A 16,879-nucleotide genomic window follows, 5' to 3' on the forward strand; every position below is an offset into this window, starting at 1 on the left:
AGTAACAATTCCAATTTGGAAAATTTCCTGAGCACAACAGCAAAGATTTTCCATCACTAATGTGGAAACATCTCAGCAGATTTCTTTTGGTGTCAAGTCCATTTCATCATAACTGATGTATATGCAGAATAGAGAGGTGTGACGTGCATTGAGCTGATGGGACATTTTCTCTGGTAGGCTGACTCACATAATTATGTAATGTGACCTTGACTTTCAGTACTGAGTTTGTATAATCAGGAGAGGGGCATCTCTCAAGTCATTTGGAAGGATTTGCTCTAGAGGAATGGAGTCATTGCGAAGTAATCCCTTCCAAAACTGAACATAGGACTCAGAACATAGACCAGTGCAGCCCAGGGGCAAACCCTTTAGCCCACAATGTTGTGCCAAAACAATTAAATTAGTAATCAAAAGGCCAGGTTAAATAATTTCTTCTGCCTACACAATGTCCATATCCTTCCATGTTCCTCACATTCATGTCTATCTAAACATCGACCAGACTGTGCAACAGTTTCTTCCCCCAAGCCATCAATCTCCTTAATACCCAGAGACTAGACTGACACCTACATCATTTAATATATTGTAATTTGTCCTCTACTGTGCCTATTGTCTTGTTTATTATTTATTGTACTGCCCTGCACTGTTTTGTGCACTTTATGTAGTCCTGTGTAGGTATGTAGTCTAGTGTAGTTTTTGTGTTGTTTTACATAGTCTAGTATAGCCTTGCGTTGTCTCACTTAGTCCACTGTAGTTTTGTGTTGTTTCATGTAGCACCATGGTCCTGGAGGAAAGTTGTTTCGTTTTTACTGTGTACTGTACCAGCCAGTTTATAGTTGAAATGACAATAAAATTGACTTGACCTGACTTGATCTCTTTGAAGTCCCGAATGTATCTACTTCTACCACTACCCCAGGCAGTGCATTCCAGGCACACACCGCTCTGTGTAAAAAAAAAATAGCCTTTGACATTTCTTTTGAAATGACCCCCTCTCACCTTAAGTGTATGCCCTCTGGTATTAAGCATTTCAACTCTGGGAAAAATATACTGTCTACTCTATCAATGTCTCTCATAATCTTATACATCTCTATCAAATCTCTCCTCAGCCTCTGACTCTCCAGAGATTAAAACCCACGTCTGTCCAACCTCTCGCTATAGCATAGGCCCTCTAATCCAGGCAGCATTCTGGTAAACCTCTCCTGCAATCTCTCCAAGACTTCATCATCCTTCCTAAAATGGGGCAACCAGAAATGCATGCATTACTGCAGATGTGGCCTAATTAGAGTTTTATATAGCTGCAACATAACTTCTTTAACTTTGAACTCAAAGCCTTGATTATAATGGAACGAATATCATAAGCCTTCTTAACCCCCTGCCCCCCCATCAACCTGTGTAGTCACTTCCAGGGAGTTATGAGCTTGGACCCCAAGATCCTTCTGCTCATCAACTCCCTCTTTACATTTGACTTACCAAGGTGCAACATTTCACATTTGTCCACTTTAAATTCCATCTGCCATTTCTCCGCGCATATCTGCAACTGATCTATATCCCATTGTATTCTTTGCCAGTCTTCTATGCTTTCAAAGTGAAAGAAAATCCTTTATAGAGGCAAGAAGACTGATAATGTAGTCCAGCTTCCGATGTTCCATTTTGTGGCAGAAGAAATGGAAGATTTTAATCCTATTTGGTTGTACTCTTCTGATACTCTGGATATCCTGGTCCAGAAGATTTTCCTTACAGAATAGCAGAAGATCACAACTGACACCAGTGAACAACGTGACCAAAGGCACCATCCTTCGGACAGTTCACAAAGTTACCTCTTTTACTTGCCTTACTTCTTCTTCTTCCTAATATGATTCGGCTACTATTGTAGCTTGTGATCTACAGTTTGATGGTGTGAGCCATGTGGTGCTTTGCTATCTCTGAGGGAGTTCAGTGAGGCTACCAGCAAAGTAAGCAGCCTGGAGATGGAGCGCTGCCAATGATCAAAGCGTTGAGGAAGACTGAAATCAATGAGGATGATTTGAAATCAGTGAGTGTGTGTTCAGCGTCGCCTGCCTGCGAGCGACCGGTTTCTCTCTCTTTTGCTCGCTGCTCCCGGAGAAAGGTTCCTGCATTTGATTGATCTCTCTTTCCCTCTCGGTCGTTGCTGCTGGAGTCTTGGGACTTGGGCAAGGTTTAATCGACGCGGTTTGTAGACTGAACACTGTAGTTCATGTTATGATGTGTTTCTGTTGCTCCTTTTTTTGTTGCTATTTTCTGCAATTTCGATTGGGGCAGACTAGCACTGCAGCCTGCAGTCAACGAACAACACAGCACTAAATTAGAAACATAGAAAACCTACAGCACAATACAGGCCCTTCGGCCCACAAAGCTGTGCCAAACATGTCCCTACCTTAGAAATTACCAGCCTTACACATAGCCCTCTATTTTTCTAAGCTCCATGTACCTATCCAAAAGTCTCTTAAAAGACCCTATCGTATCTGCCTCCACCACCGTTGCCGGCAGCCCATTCCACGCACTCACCACTCTCTGCATAAAAAACTTACCCCGACATCTCCTCTGTACCTACTCCCCAGCACCTTAAACCTGTGTCCTCTTGTGGCAACCATTTCAGCCCTGGGCAAAAGCCCCTGACTATCCACGTGATCAATGCCTCTCATTATCTTATATTGAACTGAACTGGGCTGAAACTGAACATTCCTGGACAGGTTCATTGACTTAGTGGTTTGATATTTTATATTTTGTGTTTTTTGCTGTTTTTTTTTGCACGTTGGGGATTTGATGATTTTCTTTGAATAGATTCCATGGTTTTCTTCATTTCGTGGCTATCTGTGGGAAGATGAATATCAGGGGTGTACACTGCATATGTACTTCCATAACAAATGTACTTTGAATCTTTGAAATGGAAATAAAGTCCCATATGACTGGTGGTAACATTGCTTTTCAGGTCAATAGCTATACTATGGCCCGGTACAATTTGGCTGCAAGACACGTGAAAATTGCAGGACATTGTTTCCCAACGTCTTTGGTCTTTGCAGGTATTTGCAATTGTACGGACAATTGTGTGTAGTAACTGCTTCAAAGAACATGTACTGTGAAAAGACCACAAAGATGGGAAAATGTATGGGTGCTGGAAATCAGCAGATGCTGAGGAAGAATGTAGTGGATTCTGGTGAATTGGCACACATCAGGACCAGTACATTTTGACCCAATTAGCCAAAGTTTCATGGAAATAACTTAAAGGTATAAAAAGGACAAACTACCATTTAACTGAATAAAAATATGTATTTAAATGAAATAAAGAAGATATTAGCACACTAACAATATTGCTACAGTACTATAAAACTGTAGTTCCTAATGGCGATGGAGGAATTAATCCAGAGTATGCTGCCGTGTTCTTTTGATTGACTGTAACTGAACAAAATCACCGCAGACGCCCAGTGCAAATAATGGACAGCCTTCATACAATGCTTTCGACAATTGCATCCTCCAAATCTTCATTTTCGTTGTAATGTTCAAGACAATTGTTGATACATTCAAATTCTTTATAGTTCATTGAAGTAGTGATATCTTTTCATTTTCACTCCCAGCCATTTCTGGCATCTCCAAGCCTGAATGCTTGAAACCACAGTGAGCAAAATAGTTCCAAATTGTTTTACTGCCTATTTCTCGCCAACTATCAGTGACAAAAATCACTACAAACACACGCAACAGACACTATATAAAAACTGTTTGCTCCAGGCACAGTGGGGAACACAAGTGCACACAACTGATGCCAGTTAAAAACACTGGCAATTCTCCTGTTCCAATTAAGTGGCGTAGTATCCCAAATAAATGAAGGGAATCCCGGCTATTTTCTCTATTCATTTTTGTTCTTTAAGAATTGCCCCAATTAACTGATGGCCCAATTATCTGTAATCCATTGTACATGCATTGGAAGCACATCAGAGGTTTACTACATCAATATGTGGAATGGACAGGTCGACTCATAAAGAAGGGTAGACTTTCATCTGTGGGGGTTTAGAAGAGTGAGACAGTACACAACTGAGGGGCTTTGATGAGATAAACATATGAGGAAAGATATTCTCTCTGAGAGCATCTAAAACTGGGCTCAGTGTCTGAAAACAAATGGTTGCTCATTTAAGACAGATAGGCATTTTTTCCTGTCAGGGCAAAAGTAGATAGATTCATGATAAGAGGGTGAAAGTCTATTCACGGATGGAAGAATTGCAGTGTTGAAATTATTATCAGGTCTGATCTTACTGAATGGCTGTGCAGTTAAAATCATCTAGAACTCCAAGGCATCAATCCCAACTCTCACCAAGCCCTGCTTCGCCTATATTTGCGGTCTCTCGTCTACATTAGCATCTGGTCTGACAATGCCTTGAGTTTAAAATTCTCATTGTTGTCAAATACTGCAATGTCTTCCCAGACCCCTTGTTTCTGTACTCCCATTACTACTGCCAGCCCTATAACCGAGCAGCATGGTAATGTAGTGGTTAGAGCAATGGTATTATTACACCAGCGACACCGGTTCAATTCCTGCTGCTGTATGTGAGGAGTTTGTATGCTCTTCCTATCACCTTGTTTGTTTCCTCCGGATGCTCCGGTTTCCTCCCACATTCCACAAAGATGTACAGGTTCAGGGGTTAATTGGTCAAATGGGTGTAAGCGGGTGGCAAGAGATTATTGGGCCAGAAGAGCCTGTTACCATGCTGTATTTCTAAATTAAACGTATTAAATCATCAAAACTTTCTGTGATGTCTGTTCATCCAATCTGGACGTGCTTAGGAGTTCAGACTGGGTGGTGTATGCTTAAGGGTTCATGGAATACTTAGACTCACTTGGTAGGTGGAACTGACTTAGACAAGTCCTTCTTCACACTGGTCTCCTTTGAATCACCAACAGCTAGATCGACCTAACACAAAGCAAACATACACAGCAATCATCAATGCTCCAGGAACAGACAGTGTATCAAATATATGATGTTGACAATGTAGGACATTTAATATCCTCCTCTAAAATACTCATTATAGTTACTTCCCAGCATAGAGAGTTCACAATCTCATTCAGGTCAATTTTTGAAAGTATGGAGTAGGGTATTATCTTAAAAGAGGGTTAAGATTACTAAAATTGGGAAACCCACGTTGACTCCTGTTAAATATCCTGCCTATGGAAACCTTCTTGAACGGGGTCTCCAGTGAAGCAGCAACCTGTGCTGCTGGGTTAGTAAAGTAAGAGGAGCCTTTAGACTAAACGTCTCATGGTATCCTTCTTTGAAGCAGGTGCGTGAGCATATGCACATATACTCTGTGAGAGAAAAACATCGTCTTCTTTTCTTGCAGAGTCTCTATTGACCTACAATGAATTGTTTCCACTCCAGTTCTGTACGTTCTGCAGTGATTAATGAAGCCAACGTGGAAACCACAGGTTCGTCCAGAAATAGAACCATTACTGCTTGGTGGGTTGGCAAGGCTGGGGGATTTAAAAGCTGTGTTCCTCTCACTGTTTATCTAGGGTTCGGTGGGTTCCTAAAATGAACGAGGTTCTTAATACTGAATGCTCCTTCTCCACCTGAATGGTCAAGAGCAGCGGTCCCCAACCACCGGGCCGCAAAGCATGCGCTACCGGGCCACGAGGAAACAATATGCTTTGGCGATATGAGTCAGCTGCACCTTTCCTCATTCCCTGTCACGGCCACTATTGAGCCATTACGCATGCGAGGTCATTATCCTTGCGTTATCCGTGTCAGCGCGGGAAGGAGATCAACTCCTTGAGCTTGCAAATGACAGCGGGCTGAAAAGTATGTTTGACATAACATCTCTGCTGGCATTCTGGATCAAAGTCAAGGCTAAATATCGTGAGATAGCCACAAAAGCATCGAAAACGTTGCTTCCAACATATTTCTGCGAAACGAGTTTTCTGCAATGAATGCAACGAAAACTAAACTGCGGAATAGACTGGACATAAGGAACCCCCTTTGAGTATCGCTGCCTCCCATCACCCTTCGATGGGACCGTCTTGTTGCAGGGAAACAAGCCCAGGGCTCCCACTGATTCAGCGATATTGGTGTGTTGCAATGATTTTATATGTTCATACGGGGAAAATATGTGCTGTGTGTTTAATATCCAAACATTACTTAAAATGTTATGATGTTATTGACTTATATAACCATATAACAATTACAGCACGGAAACAGGCGATCTCAGCCCTTCTAGTCCATGCTGAACTCTTACTCTCACCTAGTCCCACCGACATGCACTCAGCCCATAGCCCTCCATTCCTTTCCTGTCCATATACCTATCCAATTTTTCTTTAAATGATAATATCGAACCTGCCTCTACCACTTCTACTGGAAGTTCGTTTAACACTTACTTCAAGCTCCTCTGTCCTCCCCTGATAATTGATTTATCACTGTATTCATGCGAGGAAAATATGCACTGTGTGTTTAATATTAAATTCGTTAGATAAACCCTTTTAGAAACGAAATTGAGTGTATTAGCCACTTATCACCTATACTCCGGTTGTGATTAACACCCACCCCCACCCAACCGAACAGAATCGCCAAAAACAATTTGCAGGGAAAAAAAAAATTGGCAGGCGCACACATACGCAGGTTACACATGCACACTGGTGCCCGTGCAAGGCTTCATGGTCATTGTAGTCTTTCTCGGGGTAAACACAACGTATTTGACTGCTACTCTTGTCCGTTGGCAACCCTACACCCCCCCCCCCCCCCCCGGGTCCGCAAGAATATTGTCAATATTAAACCGGTCCGCAGTGCAAAAAAGTTTGGGGACCCCTGGTCAAGAGTCAGTGGGGCTGTCGCATTTCTTCCCCCAAACAAGACTGGAATTCTTGAATCTTTCCATCTCTCTGCCTCGCAATCTTATCTCAGTGCAGAGCTTGGAAAAGAGTGTGTGTTTTGGGAGTTTGCCATTGGGCATACAAAATAAATAGCCTGCCCAAAGACTTAACATTGATTTCCTGACCCTTCCAGTGAATTGTACGATATCGTGGAGCAGCATTGGCAGTACCTTTCCAATGAGGTACCTGCTGGAGACAGTCCAGGTCTTGGAAGCATTAGGAGGGCAAGGATTACTGCTGCCCAGTAGACCACCAGCTTCAATCTAGTCTGAAGACTTGATCTTAAGCACCCCCTTTTCTCAAAGGTTCTGCTGACACATTGAAGGCAATGGTGAATTTTATCATCAGTGCCTGTGTGAGACACAGTTTATGTTTCACATGGTGTCAATATGAATCTTATTTGGTCAGAGGGTAGTATAGTGCAGGAGCAGGAAGCTGGCAGAGTATCCCGGCTTATGAATATTGAGCACAAGGCTCCTCCTCTTGTTTATTCCAGCTGAACTACAGGAGAGTGTTCAATAGCATCTCCTGATCTCCTGCCTGATGGAGTCAAAGTGTGGCTCCCATCTGAATATATTTGCTTCCTAATGATGGAATATTCTGTACAGTGGAAAAGTACTCTTTTCTTCTGGCAAACAAGAAAAACTTGGAGGACTCCACCTCAGTCTGTGCTGCTGGAAGAAGACAGAGAAACAAAGATAAAAGGGAAAAGTAATCAGAAAGTGCCTTGAACAGAGGAAGTTAACAGAATAGAGATGAACAGTGAAGAAACAGAATTGAGAGAGGGAGAGAGGGAGAGAGAAGGATAGAATAAAATATATGGACTTTACCATTATAAACTTACAAGAACTTTGACAAAGTTAGCTGGAAAAATCCCAGTATGCCCTTTGCACTTTCCACTATACCAATCTTTGTCCAACTTCTTCAGCAAGTATACTGTGTCTCCTGCCTTCAGATTCAATTCGTCATTTTGATCTGTCAGAAAAATAACATGATCGGTTTCAAGATTGCTTCCTTGACGAATAATACATATTGTCTCTTGGCTTACTTCAAAGACTCAATCACAACTAGGGGCTGAAAGCCTAACAACAATTACAGACATGCATCATTTTTTTTATATAATGCAAAAGCAAATTTAATTAAAAAGATACATGTTCAAGAAGATATTGAAGTGTGGTGTCGGTACTGGTCCAGAAATAAATAGCCTGCATTGTTGGCATCCTATGGAAACCATAGTAACTGGGAGATGGTAGACAATTCAGACACATTTAAACATAAGCAGTTGTTCATGGGCTCTTACAGATGATAAAAAGTTAAGAATAGAATTCACTGAGTAGTAGAAACAGATCATTTTGTCTCCACCAACCATTTTCCCATCTACACTAATCCCATTTGTCTGCATTAGCTCTGTATCCATCTATATGTTTATCAGTCTCCTAAGCATAGTGATAGTGCCTGATTCTACCCCTGATAGTGAGTTTCAAGTATCAACCTATCTCTATACAAAAGAACTTACCCCTCAAAACCCCTTTACAACACCTTCCCCTTACCTTAAACCTATGCCCTTGTAATGCAGCATGCCTTACCTGCTGTGAAGTCATGCAGCACCAAAGCACGGGGAGCATTACTGTCTCCAAACTGCAGATCAGAAGCGACGGATTTCTAAAAACATTGGCAAAAAAAAACAAAAATGCTTTCCTTTATTTTTTTTTGAAAGATACAAAGGCAAAAACCAGAAAAACAGATGTTTCAAAGAAATCAGAATGTTATTATTACCACAAAAATTGTAATTATAACTCATTATTGTACAACTTAAAATCAAAACAAAATATTGCAAATTTCTGTAAAATAAATGTCCAAGATAAATGAGGTTACATTGTGGGCATGCTATGTTGGTGCTGGAATGTGTGGTGACGGTTGTGAGCTACACATCCTTGCATGTGTTGGTTGCTAATGCAAACAATGCATTTTACTCAATGTTTCGATGAATATATGATAAATAAATCTGAATGTGAGTCATATCAGAACATAAAACTAAGAGAAGGGTAGATACATTGCTGCTGGAGCTATAATACAGGCCATCTGATAGGAATTAGATAAACAGGTATATAAGCAACTCACAATGTCTACAGTGACGAGGTTCTAGTAGTGGTGGATTTTGAAACTTCCCAATGTTGACATGGATTGTCTGAGTGCAAAGGACTTAGATAGGTTGTTAAGTCAACCGAAGATAAATTTTTGAGACTACTGTAGAGTACTATGCAAAAGTCTGAGGCATGTATAAAAAGTCTGAAAAGCAAAGATGCTTTTAAAAATAATGAAAAGTTTCTAAATATCAAAAAAATTGACTATAAAGAGCAGTAAAGAGTAAAAATCTAAATCAAATCAATATTTGGACCACCCTTTGCCTTTAAATCTGCATGAGATCTCTTAGGTACACTGTTGTGCAGCTTCTCTCTCTCCAGGTAATCTCACACAGCCTCGATGACGTTGAGATCAGGGCTCTGTGGAGGCCATAGCATCTGTTACAGAACTCCTTGTTCTTCTTTTCACAGAAGATAGTCCTTTATGACCTTGTTTGTGTGTTTGGGGTCACTGTCCTGCTGCAGAGTGAAGTTAGGACTGATCGGATGCCTCCCTGAAGTGGTGGATGAGAATTTGCCTGTATTTCTCAGCATTGAGGATTTCATTAAATCTGACCAGATCACCAACTCCATTTGCTGATATGCAACCCCAAACTTGCAGGGAACCTCCACCATGCTTCACTGATGACTGTAGACACTCATCCATGTAGCACTCTTCAGCTCTTCTACAGACAAACTTGCCTGCTGTTTGAGCCCAATATTTCAAATTTTGACTCGTCAGTCCAGAGCACATTGCTCAGAACCCCTTTCCTTGTGTTTTTGTGTTTAGGCGAGTCTCTTGCCTTTATTTCCACTTCCAAGGAATGGGTTTTTGGCAACAGCTCTTCCATGAAGACCACTCCTGACAAGAGTTCTCTGGACTGCAGAGAGGTGTACTTGGGTTCCAGTGGTTTCTGTGAGTTGAGCTGACAGCAGTGCAGTGCTGGACTTCTTCCCATTTAGAAGGAACATCAGTTTGATATAGCTTTCAACTGCTGCACTCAGTTTCCGTGGCCTGCTACTGCGTTTCTGGTCCTCAACCTTGCCCGTTTCTTCAAGCTTCTTCAGAAGAGCTTGGACAACACATTTTGAAACTTCTGATGGCTACAAAAGTTCAGTTTGGGAGAGACCTTGCTGGTGCAGGATGACCACCTTGAGTCTTGTTGCTATGCTCACTCTTGCCATGGTGTAAGAATTGATGATTTGAAGGTCTCATCTGTCACACCATCACCTTTGAGTTTGGCTGTTCTTCACCCAGTTTGACTCCTACATCTGTTTCTGTTTCAGTTAATCAATTTAGTTCAGTCAATTCATTATGTCATTGATCATTAGCAACTGTTTGTTATCTTTGTTTAAGCAATGGTATTTAATTTTTTTTGGAAAAAGAATGTTTAGAAATCTAAAATTTGCTCTTTTCTACTGACACACCAATGCAGAAGACAGAAAATAAAAAAAAAACAAATTTTACATTAAAAATCTAGGGTGCCTATGAGGTTTGCACAGCAATGGAGTTGTGCTCGAGATGGTGCAGTACTCAGTCCTCTCAGCAAGTTGAACTGTACAGGTGGTGGAGAAGCAATCTGGGATCATTAACTGTAATTCTGTCAGTTTCAATGTTCTCAAGTTAAATCACTGAATTGGAGAAGGCTGAATTCATTAGCATGAGAAGACCTGGCAAAATTAGTTTGGGAACAGTTATTTGTGGGCAAAACAACTGCTGAAAAGTAGGCATCTCTTTAAAGAGAGTTACAGAGGTTTCAGGGCCCATGCAAAAGAAATGCTGGAGCATCTCAGCAGGTCAGGCCCCTATGGAGGTCAAGATCCTTCATTTAGACTAGAGAAATCTATAGGTACATTTATAAGGAGGAGGTATTAGATATTATGTGTTACATAAGGGTGATAACTCAACAGGACCAGATGAGATACACCCCAGGTTGCTGTGGGAAGCATAGGAGACAGATGTGGTCCCCAGTAGAGGTCTTTGCATCTCCATTGGCCATGAAGATACCAGAAGACTGGAGGATAGCTAATGCTATTCTTTTAATTAAAAAGGGCAGCAGGATAAGCCAGCTACAGGCTGGTGAGCCTATGTTAGTGGTAGGGAAAATATTTGAGGAAAATCCTATGGGATAAGATTTATGTACATTTAGAAAGGCAGGGGCTGATAAGGGACAGTCAGCATGGCTTTGTGTGGGGGAAATCCTGCTTTCATTAATCTTATTTTCTAGAAGAGGTAGCTAAGAAGATTGAAGGTAGGGTGGTCGTTGTTGTCTATTTGGACTTTTGTAAAGCCTTTAACAGGTCTCATACAGTTGGTTGGTTCAAAAGGTCAAGGCACTTAAGATCCAAGGCAAACTGGTGAGTTAGATCCCAAGTTGGACTGGCAATATGAGGCAGGGGTAGTGGTGCAAAGATGCTTTTCTGATTCGAAGCCTGTGACCAATGGGGTACAGCAGGGAATGGTACTGGAACCTTTGCAGTTTAGATGTGAATGACAGAGGAATTATAGTAAGTTTGTAGACAATGTGGAAATGGTAGTGTTGTGGAGAGCAAGGAAGTATATCCAAGGTTACAGCAGAATCCAGAGCACTGCATATGAAACTTAATCTTGGCAAATGCAAAGTGATTCACTTTGTAAAATCAAATAGGAGTAGGACTTGTAGAGTGGGGTCTAAACACATTAGAATCCTAGCAAGTGTTAATGAGCAAAATGATCCAGGTGGGGTTCAAATCTATAGTTGATTTAAAGTGATGGCATGGGAGAGGGTACAGAGAAGGTTACAAGAATGATTCCAGAATTGAAAGGGTTAACCTTTGAGGAGCATTCAATAGCTCTAGGCCTGTATTCACTGGAGTTTGGAAGAATTGTGGCGGGGGGAGGGGGGGCGGTTGTTAATCTAATTGAAACCTACCAAATATTGAAAGGCCTAGATAGAGTGGACAGGGAGCAGGCGTTTCCAATTTTGGGACAGTCTAGGATGAGAGGGCACAGCCTCAGAATGGAAGGATGTTTAAACAAGCCCACTGCCAGAGGAAGTGGTAGGGTCATTATACAATGTTTAAGAGACATTAAGATACACAAGACTAGAGGGTACTGACCAAGAGTAAGCTGATAAGATTAGTGCAGATATGGAAAAAGGATGGCACAAACTGGTGGGTAAATGGATTTGCTTCTGTGTGTATAACTCTATGACTCTGCAGGATATGGTAAGAGAAAGAGATCTTTCATCGGAACTGAAAATCAGAGAAAAAAATGGTCTAGGTAGCAGAGAGGGTGCATAAAGTCCTCTCAGCTCTACCCTTGCCCTCCACAGCCTTCTCTGATTCCTTGATGGGACTGTCTAACATACCCGTCAAGTTAGCAAGTTAGTTTGGGTCGTAGGAAAGGAAAGGTACGTCGAATCCGGAGTCTCTCCGGTTAGCGGACGATTTCCCTCCACGCCTCTTCGATGTAGTGGGGAACCGTGTACGAGGCAAGCTACAGCCGGGTGAGTTTCCAAAGAGATCACCAGCTCGTAACCCAGCACGGATGGAAAGCGTGCAGGGGAGCCAGCTGGATTCGAACTCAGAACCTTCCATCTCGAAGTCCAATGCTGATGCCACTACGCCACCAGCCAGGTCGTAGAGAGGACGGAAAAAAACAAAGGCAGAGTTGGGAGTATAACATAGAAGAACTGAGATATGCACATGAGCTTTGAAAAATGTTGGTGTTCAGAGAGACCTTGGTGTTGTCTAACATAAATCAATAAAAAAAAAATGTGCCAGGTACAGTATAAAATTAGGAAAATATATGTATGTTTGTTTTTACTGCTAGAGAGACGGTGTAAAAGAGTATGGACACATTATTAGAATTACTGTATATTGGGCTGTGGTAAGACTACACCTAGAAAATTATCCTCAGGCCTGGTCTCCTTATTGAAGGAAAGATGTGAAGGCGGTGTGCACTGAAGGTTCACTGGAATGGATCCTGGGAATGGGTTGGGTGAGGGAGCAAGAGGATGAAGAGGAAGTTGTCCTTTGAGGAGAGATTAAGAAGACTGGTCCAGTAGAGTTCAGGAGAATGAGAGGTGACCTCAGTAAAACATACCTTATTAAGGGGCTGCAGGAAAAATATTTCCTCCGGAAGCAATGTCTCAAACTACAGATCCTCTCAACATAAGGGGTCAGCTGTTCAGGATTTAGATGAGAAAGAACTTCTTCACCAAGAGGCTAGTAATTCTTTGAAATTCTCTGTCTAAGTCCCAGTTGCAGAGTATATCCGAGGCAGGGACTGATGATTTTACACATTAAGGGAACAGAAGATATGGAGGAACTCTGCCCATCTCAGGGTGAGGCAGAGCTGATGGGGAAGTCCCAGTAGCCCACACCTGTTTCTGTTTCCTCTGTTGTTAATTATTACAATTGTTCTGACCTGGGAACTTTCCAAAACTGTGAAAGACAATCAAAAAATTTACTTGCAACAACATTCTGCCTTCTTGTGCATGACTGAAACTATCAGTACTTTGTTAGGAATGGTTAAAGTAAAACATATTTTGCCTGATTGACCCTTGGAAATGATTAGCATTGTCAATCTAGCCTGCACCCCCAAAACAGTTGAGCAACACCAATATAAATCCTTAGCGATTATAAATACTTCTATTAGGCCTCCTCTCAGCCTTCACTGCTCTAAGAAAATCTAACCCTGTGTTCACATACCTGCAGATAGTCACCATAGATACCCAACCTCAGACCTACTTTTAAGGCCCCAGTATTTATACAGTTAGTCTTAATAATTTTCTGATCAATAATTATTACTCAAGATTCAATGCAGCACAAAACATATTAAGATAAAGAACACAATAAAAAACACAATACTGTATAAGATAGCTTATATACATAAATTAATTGTATGTACATTAAGTCACACTAGGTTCAGAAGTGTCTGTATATAAGGGGACTGGCAGGAAATGATAAGGTAACGGTGGGGGTGTTGAGGGGAGGGTTAGTGGTTCGTGGTGTTGATTAATCTTACTGCTTGGGAAAAGTAACTGTTTTTTGAGTCTGGGGGTCTTGACATGGGAGTGGGACAAATGGTCCATGAGCAGGGTGGGTGGGATCCTTCATGATATTGTTGGCCTTTTCCGGCACCTTTCTGAATATATGTCCTTGATGGCAGGTAGGCTGGTGAAAGTGATGCTTTGGGCAGTTTTGGCTACCCGTTGTGGAGCCTTCCAGTCCGCCACAGTGCAGTTTCCATACCAGGCGGTGACGCAGCTGGTAGAATGCTGAGGCATCACTGCTACAGTTGTTACTGGTACCATTATTTTTCCTTGTTTAATCAGTAATGCCCTTGATGCCCAGCCCCATATGACGGGGGTCGTTACTGGACAAATGTGTCAGTGGTCTTTGCTCTCTTGATGCTGACGATGGATTGTAGATTTGCTGATAGGGATGTAGTTAGACTTTCTCTTGCTGAAGATGGTAAGTGCCTTGCATCTATGTGGAACAAATACTACTAATGTACACGAAGCTGAATGTTCTTCATGGCCTCCAGCATACTGACATAAACTGCGGCATTATCTGAAACTAAACCCTGTATTTATCAATAAACACCCCTATTTCTGACTTGTGATGGAGGTAAAATCTGTTGATGCAGATGAAGATGGATGGGCCAGGACTGATAACAACTGCAGCAATATCCTGAGGCTTTGGACAATGTTCTTTATGTTCAATCGGACCTTAATGTCTGGAGCGTTTCCCCCTTTCATGGTCAATAACTCCAGTTTAAGCAGAACTCCCTAATGCCATATTCAGTCTCACTCTGCCTTTATGTCAAGGATCGGCAGTCTTAGCCATTTCTGGAACTAAATTCTCTTGAATGAAGGTTGGAGTTGACTGGTCTTGGTGGAACTAATAAAAGGGAGCTCAGAGAGGAGGCAGCAGGAGATTGAATTACACTTCATAGCTTGTTGGTGACAATTTTCAGCACTTTCAATCAAGAACAGAGATGAACAGCCAATTTAAGAGCGTGTAAACTGCCAACACTCAGAATTCATAAATAGGTTCAATGCAGGGAAAACCATATAAAATATAATATATAGAGGTAATCTGGAAAGTCCAAACATAGGTTAAGTCTTCAGAATATTTCCTCTAATTTCTTTATGTGTCGATATCCTCTGGTGTCCAACACAATCCACATAAACCAACAGCCTGCTTGGTGCATCCAATCAGCTATGGGAACTTGCAGTGTTTAGGAGCTAAGCCACAGAATGGCTGGTTATCTACTTTAAGATTACTTGTTACCATACAATGCCTGGGCTCAGAACATAACAAGGTAGCAGGTGATGCCTATGAACTGGCACTCCTGTATCTCCTTTGAGGCTGGTTGCAAGACAGACCATCAATGATGCATTGGGCAAATCTTCTCACAACAATGTAATTGATCGCCACTTGCAGCGCTAGTTATGTCGTGCTATGATCTCCTCTCTTGCATAGAGACATATACTGTACTACCATTTCTTAACTTTCATCTCATTTTGCAAAGGTTGCCATTGAGCCAAAATGACTTTTCATATTTTACTAAAGTCTTGTAGAATTTTTTGTTATTCTGTTCTGTCATTCCCACCATACAAGTGCACCTGGAAAAATTCTAATCTACAACTACTGTATGTTTATGCAGAATTATGATAATGAGCTACTCCACAACACTGGGTGGAACCAGCATTCAACGTAAAGTCAACTTCTTGTCATAGTATTTTCCATTTGAATTTAACCCTGTTTCATTAACTGCAGCATTTGGTTTCTACACTAATGTGGCAAATACAGAGACCACACTAACCTTGCTAATTCCTTTCACCTCGTCTTCTTCCAGTGGAGTAATTATCTTCAAATGAGATGATGCAACTTTGCCAGTATCAAGCCCCTTTTGACAATGGAATGATTGGTCAATGCGTTGTTTAAGAACAAGGATGTCGCCTTGCTAATGATGCAGAGAGAAAAAAAGAAATAAAATGCAACTTTTATTTTAATTTACATTTTGATAAATTGATTTTTTTCTGTTTTATATCTCTCAGACTATTCCAGTCCACAAGCTATTTTTCTATTAGATACACAAATGCAATTTATGCCGATGTAGAAAGCCTAACTGCATTATTCTAAAAAAATACAGAAAAAAAATATAATTGGAAATGAACTATTGTCTTGGTAAACTCCTTTACAACAACTTGTGCAAAAACACAATCCACTGACAGTTTTTTTCAAGTTGCAAAACTATTATATCATTGTCGGTAATAGAACAAAAGGCTGAGTTCTGAGATGCTTCGAATGAAACAATAATTACAAATTAATTTTTTTAGCATTTACCTATACAGAAATGTTTAGACAATATTAAAATTTGGTGAAGAGCAACAGATCTTAAAAGATGGGTCTGTCTTTTCAGTTTATTTAGTTCTTGCTGCCATACTCTGATCAATAGAGAATTTATAAATGGAGAAATAAAAAACTGCAGATGCTGGAATCTGAGCAAAAAATGATCCCCCTCAACAGCTCGATTTTTTTTGCTGCAGAATTTATAAAAGAAGGCTCACCTGAAAAGACAGTTCTCCGGGGACCTTGGAGGTGATGTTACATTCTGCAATCCCATGAGGCACGGGTAACTAGAAAGCCAAACAAACAGGTACAGTGCTGTGAACGGTCAGGTGAAAGGATGAGCTCAAAGTATCTTTGACACGCCAAAAGTGTCCTTGCTGGTAACGTTAACTGTCAAACTGTTTTATATTTAAACAGAACAATGAAACAGGTGACCAATTAAGCAAATTTTAGTCCTACTGATCGAATAGTACTGTAGATTCCTTTATTTGTACCTGAGAGAGTGAAGTGAGGCCTTGGTACAACACTCCACTACATGTCCTCAG

General features: G+C 41.2%; 1 protein-coding gene across 3 annotated transcripts in view; it reads right to left on the reverse strand.

The window, feature by feature from the left end:
* sh3d19 (SH3 domain containing 19) overlaps positions 1 to 16,879 on the reverse strand; it is a 136,115-nt gene that overhangs the window by 13,528 nt on the left and 105,708 nt on the right. For all 3 annotated transcript variants that reach the window (XM_072256053.1, XM_072256054.1, XM_072256055.1), the window contains exons 13-17: positions 16,553 to 16,621; positions 15,805 to 15,945; positions 8,451 to 8,526; positions 7,709 to 7,839; positions 4,842 to 4,915 (exon numbers count right to left, since the gene is read on the reverse strand). In XM_072256053.1, coding sequence (XP_072112154.1) covers positions 4,842 to 4,915; positions 7,709 to 7,839; positions 8,451 to 8,526; positions 15,805 to 15,945; positions 16,553 to 16,621 — 491 coding nt within the window. The remainder of the gene's footprint in view (positions 1 to 4,841; positions 4,916 to 7,708; positions 7,840 to 8,450; positions 8,527 to 15,804; positions 15,946 to 16,552; positions 16,622 to 16,879) is intronic.

This window comes from Mobula birostris, chromosome 4 (assembly GCF_030028105.1).
Source record: "Mobula birostris isolate sMobBir1 chromosome 4, sMobBir1.hap1, whole genome shotgun sequence".
NCBI lineage: Eukaryota > Metazoa > Chordata > Chondrichthyes > Myliobatiformes > Myliobatidae > Mobula > Mobula birostris.